This window comes from Coregonus lavaretus (genome assembly GCF_964263955.1).
Source record: "Coregonus lavaretus genome assembly, contig: HAP1_SCAFFOLD_7600, whole genome shotgun sequence".
Taxonomy (NCBI): domain Eukaryota; kingdom Metazoa; phylum Chordata; class Actinopteri; order Salmoniformes; family Salmonidae; genus Coregonus; species Coregonus lavaretus.
In genome coordinates, this window is record NW_028161014.1 from 10,001 (window position 1) to 18,394 (window position 8,394).

The 8,394-nt window shown below is 48.4% G+C and overlaps 1 protein-coding gene across 1 annotated transcript in view; it reads right to left on the reverse strand.

Moving 5' to 3' along the window:
* The window catches only part of LOC311121209 (lethal(2) giant larvae protein homolog 1-like), a gene marked incomplete at both ends in the record, with an annotated part of 17,555 nt that extends 9,472 nt beyond the window's left edge, over positions 1 to 8,083 (reverse strand). Inside the window, 2 exons of the mRNA XM_084195726.1 lie at positions 5,409 to 5,490; positions 7,398 to 8,083. Coding sequence (XP_084051852.1) covers positions 5,409 to 5,490; positions 7,398 to 8,083 — 768 coding nt within the window. The remainder of the gene's footprint in view (positions 1 to 5,408; positions 5,491 to 7,397) is intronic.
* Between the last annotated feature and the right edge of the window lie 311 nt (positions 8,084 to 8,394).

The following is an 8,394-nucleotide window of genomic DNA, read 5'->3' on the forward strand; positions in this document are numbered from 1 at the left end:
AACTGACCCAGTCGTCGCAGCACTAAATGACGGCTTGCGATTTCAACCAGTCCGGGACAGTTAGGATATGCACACACGCGCTCTACACACACATTCACTGTAATATTGTTGTATGGTGGTATTACACATTTTGTATTGTAGATATGTAGTGGTGTAATAACGTTATATGATGTACTGTTTTATATTTTGTTTTATATGTAAGTGCTTTAATATGTTTGGACCCCAGGAAGAGTAGCTGCTGCCTTGGCAGGAACTAATGGGGATCCATAATAAACCCCAGGAAGAGTAGCTGCTGCCTTGGCAGGAACTAATGGGGATCCATAATAAACCCCAGGAAGAGTAGCTGCTGCCTTGGCAGGAACTAATGGGGATCCATAATAAACCCCAGGAAGAGTAGCTGCTGCCTTGGCAGGAACTAATGGGGATCCATAATAAACCCCAGGAAGAGTAGCTGCTGCCTTGGCAGGAACTAATGGGGATCCATAATAAACCCCAGGAAGAGTAGCTGCTGCCTTGGCAGGAACTAATGGGGATCCAGAATAAACCCCAGGAAGAGTAGCTGCTGCCTTGGCAGGAACTAATGGGGATCCATAATAAACCCCAGGAAGAGTAGCTGCTGCCTTGGCAGGACCTAATGGGGATCCCTAATAAACCCCAGGAAGAGTAGCTGCTGCCTTGGCAGGAACTAATGGGGATCCATAATAAACCCCAGGAAGAGTAGCTGCTGCCTTGGCAGGAACTAATGGGGATCCATAATAAACCCCAGGAAGAGTAGCTGCTGCCTTGGCAGGAACTAATGGGGATCCATAATAAACCCCAGGAAGAGTAGGTGCTGCCTTGGCAGGAACTAATGGGGATCCCTAATAAACCCCAGGAAGAGTAGCCGCTGCCTTGGCAGGAACTAAATGGGGATCCATAATAAACCCCAGGGAGAGTAGCCGCTGCCTTGGCAGGAACTAAATGGGGATCCATAATAAACCCCAGGAAGAGTAGCCGCTGCCTTGGCAGGAACTAATGGGGATCCATAATAAACCCCAGGAAGAGTAGGTGCTGCCTTGGCAGGAACTAATGGGGATCCCTAATAAACCCCAGGAAGAGTACCCGCTGCCTTGGCAGGAACTAAATGGGGATCCATAATAAACCCCAGAGAGAGTAGCCGCTGCCTTGGCAGGAACTAAATGGGGATCCATAATAAACCCCAGGAAGAGTAGCTGCTGCCTTGACAGGAACTAATGGGGATCCATAATAAACCCCAGGAAGAGTAGCTGCTGCCTTGGCAGGAACTAATGGGGATCCATAATAAACCCCAGGAAGAGTAGCTGCTGCCTTGGCAGGAACTAATGGGGATCCATAATAAACCCCAGGAAGAGTAGCCGCTGCCTTGGCAGGAACTAAATGGGGATCCATAATAAACCCCAGGAAGAGTAGCCGCTGCCTTGGCAGGAACTAATGGGGATCCATAATAAACCCCAGGAAGAGTAGCCGCTGCCTTGGCAGGAACTAATGGGGATCCATAATAAACCCCAGGAAGAGTAGCCGCTGCCTTGGCAGGAACTAATGGGGATCCATAATAAACCCCAGGAAGAGTAGCCGCTGCCTTGGCAGGAACTAATGGGGATCCATAATAAACCCCAGGAAGAGTAGCCGCTGCCTTGGCAGGAACTAACGGGGATCCATAATAAACCCCAGGAAGAGTAGCCGCTGCCTTGGCAGGAACTAAAGGGGATCCATAATAAACCCCAGGAAGAGTAGCCGCTGCCTTGGCAGGAACTAATGGGGATCCATAATAAACCCCAGGAAGAGTAGCCGCTGCCTTGGCAGGAACTAATGGGGATCCATAATAAACCCCAGGAAGAGTAGCCGCTGCCTTGGCAGGAACTAATGGGGATCCATAATAAACCCCAGGAAGAGTAGCCGCTGTCTTGGCAGGAACTAATGGGGATCCATAATAAACCCCAGGGAGAGTAGCCGCCGCCTTGGCAGGAACTAATGGGGATCCATAATAAACCCCAGGGAGAGTAGCCGCCGCCTTGGCAGGAACTAATGGGGATCCATAATAAACCCCAGGGAGAGTAGCCGCCGCCTTGGCAGGAACTAATGGGGATCCATAATAAACCCCAGGGAGAGTAGCCGCCGCCTTGGCAGGAACTAATGGGGATCCATAATTAACCCCAGGGAGAGTAGCCGCCGCCTTGGAAGGAACTAATGGGGATCCATAATAAACCCCAGGAAGAGTAGCCACCGCCTTGGCAGGAACTAATGGGGATCCATAATAAACCCCAGGAAGAGTAGCCGCCGCCTTGGCAGGAACTAATGGGGATCCGTAATAAACCCCAGGAAGAGTAGCCGCCGCCTTGGCAGGAACTAATGGGGATCCGTAATACACCCCAGGAAGAGTAGCCGCTGCCTTGGCAGGAACTAATGGGGATCCGTAATAAACCCCAGGAAGAGTAGCCGCTGCCTTGGCAGGAACTAATGGGGATCCGTAATAAACCCCAGGAAGAGTAGCCGCTGCCTTGGCAGGAACTAATGGGGATCCGTAATAAACCCCAGGAAGAGTAGCCGCTGCCTTGGCAGGAACTAACGGGGATCCGTAATAAACCCCAGGAAGAGTAGCCGCTGCCTTGACAGGAACTAACGGGGATCCGTAATAAACCCCAGGAAGAGTAGCTGCTGCCTTGGCAGGAACTAACGGGGATCCGTAATAAACCCCAGGAAGAGTAGCTGCTGCCTTGGCAGGAACTAACGGGGATCCGTAATAAACCCCAGGAAGAGTAGCTGCTGCCTTGGCAGGACCTAATGGGGATCCGTAATAAACCCCAGGAAGAGTAGCTGCTGCCTTGGCAGGACCTAATGGGGATCCATAATAAACCCCAGGAAGAGTAGCTGCTGCCTTGACAGGAACTAATGGGGCTCCATAATAAACCCCAGGAAGAGTAGCTGCTGCCTTGGCAGGAACTAATGGGGATCCATAATAAACCCCAGGAAGAGTAGCCGCTGCCTTGGCAGGAACTAAAGGGGATCCATAATAAACCCCAGGAAGAGTAGCCGCTGCCTTGGCAGGAACTAATGGGGATCCATAATAAACCCCAGGAAGAGTAGCCGCTGCCTTGGCAGGAACTAATGGGGATCCATAATAAACCCCAGGAAGAGTAGCCGCTGCCTTGGCAGGAACTAATGGGGATCCATAATAAACCCCAGGAAGAGTAGCCGCTGTCTTGGCAGGAACTAATGGGGATCCATAATAAACCCCAGGGAGAGTAGCCGCCGCCTTGGCAGGAACTAATGGGGATCCATAATAAACCCCAGGGAGAGTAGCCGCCGCCTTGGCAGGAACTAATGGGGATCCATAATAAACCCCAGGGAGAGTAGCCGCCGCCTTGGCAGGAACTAATGGGGATCCATAATAAACCCCAGGGAGAGTAGCCGCCGCCTTGGCAGGAACTAATGGGGATCCATAATTAACCCCAGGGAGAGTAGCCGCCGCCTTGGAAGGAACTAATGGGGATCCATAATAAACCCCAGGAAGAGTAGCCACCGCCTTGGCAGGAACTAATGGGGATCCATAATAAACCCCAGGAAGAGTAGCCGCCGCCTTGGCAGGAACTAATGGGGATCCGTAATAAACCCCAGGAAGAGTAGCCGCCGCCTTGGCAGGAACTAATGGGGATCCGTAATACACCCCAGGAAGAGTAGCCGCTGCCTTGGCAGGAACTAATGGGGATCCGTAATAAACCCCAGGAAGAGTAGCCGCTGCCTTGGCAGGAACTAATGGGGATCCGTAATAAACCCCAGGAAGAGTAGCCGCTGCCTTGGCAGGAACTAATGGGGATCCGTAATAAACCCCAGGAAGAGTAGCCGCTGCCTTGGCAGGAACTAACGGGGATCCGTAATAAACCCCAGGAAGAGTAGCCGCTGCCTTGACAGGAACTAACGGGGATCCGTAATAAACCCCAGGAAGAGTAGCTGCTGCCTTGGCAGGAACTAACGGGGATCCGTAATAAACCCCAGGAAGAGTAGCTGCTGCCTTGGCAGGAACTAACGGGGATCCGTAATAAACCCCAGGAAGAGTAGCTGCTGCCTTGGCAGGACCTAATGGGGATCCGTAATAAACCCCAGGAAGAGTAGCTGCTGCCTTGGCAGGACCTAATGGGGATCCATAATAAACCCCAGGAAGAGTAGCTGCTGCCTTGACAGGAACTAATGGGGCTCCATAATAAACCCCAGGAAGAGTAGCTGCTGCCTTGGCAGGAACTAATGGGGATCCATAATAAACCCCAGGAAGAGTAGCTGCTGCCTTGGCAGGAACTAATGGGGATCCATAATAAACCCTAGGAAGAGTAGCTGCTGCCTTGGCAGGACCTAATGGGGATCCATAATAAACCCCAGGAAGAGTAGCTGCTGCCTTGGCAGGAACTAATGGGGATCCATAATAAACCCCAGGAAGAGTAGCTGCTGCCTTGGCAGGAACTAATGGGGATCCATAATAAACCCCAGGAAGAGTAGCTGCTGCCTTGACAGGAACTAATGGGGATCCATAATAAACCCCAGGAAGAGTAGCTGCTGCCTTGGCAGGAACTAATGGGGATCCATAATAAACCCCAGGAAGAGTAGCTGCTGCCTTGGCAGGAACTAATGGGGATCCATAATAAACCCCAGGAAGAGTAGCTGCTGCCTTGACAGGAACTAATGGGGATCCATAATAAATACAAATTTACTGCATAATATGGTTCAATCAAACCGCGCCAACAAACTTTTCCCCTCTGCGGATTTTCATGACAAATTGGACAAAATCATCGCATATTGTCATGGAAAATGTCACAATTGCTGGAGCAAAATCAAGCATTTTAGGCCACAGATCTAACAAAACAAGTGGAGGGACTGACTAACTGCATTATACCAGAAGCCTTTTGGTGGCGTTAAGCCAGATTTGGTTGACCCCACCCCTCCCACAAAACATTTTACTGGTCCCAGTCTTGGAGGCGGAGAGAATTTTTTTTGTTTGAAAGTACATTGATCCGCGGGCCTCCAAAAAGAGGGCAGCGGGCCGGCCACTAGTTGCCCATCCCTGACCTAAATATTGTCTGAAAATCTGGAGAAATCCCAGATCTCTCAAATGGGAACAAAACTGTCACCTAGGACCTCCTCATCTCAGCATATCTGTAGAAGAAGTGAACTCAGTTTTACCTGACCTACAGGAAGTGAACTCAGTCTTACCTGGCCTACAGGAATTGAACTAATTCTTACCTCTCCTACACAAAGTGACCACAGTCTTACCTGTCCTTGGAGGAAGTGACCTCACAGTCTTACCCGTCCTTGGAGGAAGTGACCTCACAGTCTTACCCATCCTTGGAGGAAGAGACCTCACAGTCCTACCTGTCCTACAGGAAGTGACCTCACAGTCTTACCTGTCCTTGGAGGAAGTGTATCTGTGCTACGACTGCAGCGTCTCTGTGTAGTCCTGTAAACTCCACCCCTGGAGCGCCATAACTAACAGAGAAGAGTCAAGGAATACAACACACAGCTACTGGATATATAAATACAGTGGGGGAAAAAGTATTTAGTCAGCCACCAATTGTGCAAGTTCTCCCACTTAAAAAGATGAGAGAGGCCTGTAATTTTCATCATAGGTACACGTCAACTATGACAGACAAAATGAGGAAAAAAAATCCAGAAAATCACATTGTAGGATTTTTAATGAATTTATTTGCAAATTATGGTGGAAAATAAGTATTTGGTCAATAACAAAAGTTTCTCAATACTTTGTTATATACCCTTTGTTGGCAATGACACAGGTCAAACGTTTTCTGTAAGTCTTCACAAGGTTTTCACACACTGTTGCTGGTATTTTGGCCCATTCCTCCATGCAGATCTCCTCTAGAGCAGTGATGTTTTGGGGCTGTCGCTGGGCAACACGGACTTTCAACTCCCTCCAAAGATTTTCTATGGGGTTGAGATCTGGAGACTGGCTAGGCCACTCCAGGACCTTGAAATGCTTCTTACGAAGCCACTCCTTCGTTGCCCGGGCGGTGTGTTTGGGATCATTGTCATGCTGAAAGACCCAGCCATGTTTCATCTTCAATGCCCTTGCTGATGGAAGGAGGTTTTCACTCAAAATCTCACGATACATGGCCCCATTCATTCTTTCCTTTACACGGATCAGTCGTCCTGGTCCCTTTTCAGAAAAACAGCCCCAAAGCATGATGTTTCCACCCCCATGCTTCACAGTAGGTATGGTGTTCTTTGGATGCAACTCAGCATTCTTTGTCCTCCAAACACGACGAGTTGAGTTTTTACCAAAAAGTTATATTTTGGTTTCATCTGACCATATGACATTCTCCCAATCCTCTTCTGGATCACCCAAATGCACTCTAGCAAACTTCAGACGGGCCTGGACATGTACTGGCTGGCACTGCAGGATTTGAGTCCCTGGCGGCGTAGTGTGTTACTGATAGTAGGCTTTGTTACTTTGGTCCCAGCTCTCTGCAGGTCATTTACTAGGTTCCCCCGTGTGGTTCTCTGATTTTTGCTCACCGTTCTTGTGATCATTTTGACCCCATGGGGTGAGATCTTGCTCCCAGATCGAGGGAGATTATCAGTGGTCTTGTGTGTCTTCCATTTCCTAATAATTGCTCCCAGAGTTGATTTCTTCAAACCAAGCTGCTTACCTATTGCAGATTCAGTCTTCCCAGCCTGGTGCAGGTCTACAATTTTGTTTCTGGTGTCCTTTGACAGCTCTTTGGTCTTGGCCATAGTGGAGTTTGGAGTGTGACTGTTTGAGGTTGTGGACAGGTGTCTTTTTATACTGATAACAAGTTCAAATCGGTGCCATTAATACAGGTAACGAGTGGAGGACAGAGGAGCCTCTTAAAGAAGAAGTTACAGGTCTGTGAGAGCCAGAAATCTTGCTTGTTTGTAGGTGACCAAATACTTATTTTCCACCATAATTTGCAAATAAATTCATTAAAAATCCTACAATGTGATTTTCTGGATTTTTTTTTCTCAATTTGTCTGTCATAGTTGACGTGTACCTATGATGCAAATTACAGGCCTCTCTCATCTTTTTAAGTGGGAGAACTTGCACAATTGGTGGCTGACTAAATACTTTTTTTCCCCACTGTATACAGCTATATACACACTTCCACAGAGACGAGAGAGGAGAGAGAGGAGAGAGAGAGGACGAGAGAGGACGAGAGAGGAGAGAGAGAGAGAGAGAGACAGAGAGAGACAGAGAGAGAGAGAGAAACAGAGAGAGAGAGAGAGAGAGAGAGAGGAGAAGGAGATTTGAAGAGAGAGCAGGTGTTAAGCGTAGTTTATTTGGTGTTTAAACCAGCAGCTATAACAACTAGTCTACTATAATTAAACACCCGGATGACGCAGCAGCAGTGTGTGGAAACTGAACAGTCATCCTTAAATAGTGTAGGAATCCTCCCATCTCTACATAGTGTAGGAATCCTCCCATCTCTACATAGTGGAGGAATCCTCCCATCTCTACATAGTGTAGGAATCCTCCCATCTCTACATAGTGTAGGAATCCTCCCATCTCTACATAGTGTAGGAATCCTCCCATCTCTACATAGTGGAGGAATCCTCCCATCTCTAAATAGTGTAGGAATCCTCCCATCTCTACATAGTGTAGGAATCCTCCCATCTCTAAATAGTGTAGGAATCCTCCCATCTCTACATAGTGGAGGAATCCTCCCATCTCTACATAGTGTAGGAATCCTCCCATCTCTACATAGTGGAGGAATCCTCCCATCTCTACATAGTGTAGGAATCCTCCCATCTCTACATAGTGTAGGAATCCTCCCATCTCTACATAGTGGAGGAATCCTCCCATCTCTACATAGTGTAGGAATCCTCCCATCTCTACACAGTGGAGGAATCCTCCCATCTCTACATAGTGTAGGAATCCTCCCATCTCTACATAGTGTAGGAATCCTCCCATCTCTACATAGTGTAGGAATCCTCCCATCTCTACATAGTGTAGGAATCCTCCCATCTCTACATAGTGGAGGAATCCTCCCATCTCTACACAGTGGAGGAATCCTCCCATCTCTACATAGTGTAGGAATCCTCCCATCTCTACACAGCAGCAACAGAGATGATTAAACACACTAGAGATGCCAGCAGGCCAGAGGTGTACCAGGTAATAACAGAGATGATTAAACACACTAGAGATGCCATACTACAGTAACACTATTAAAAACTACTATTCCACACACACACTGGTGTATCACACAGAGTTAACTGGCTTTCCTGAGTGACATCACATCCTGTCTCCAGGTTCTGATCATAATAACAGACAGGAGAGAGATGGAGAGAGAGACAGAGGTAGAGATGGAGAGAGAGAGAGGTAGAGATGGAGAGAGAGAGATGGAGAGAGAGACGGAG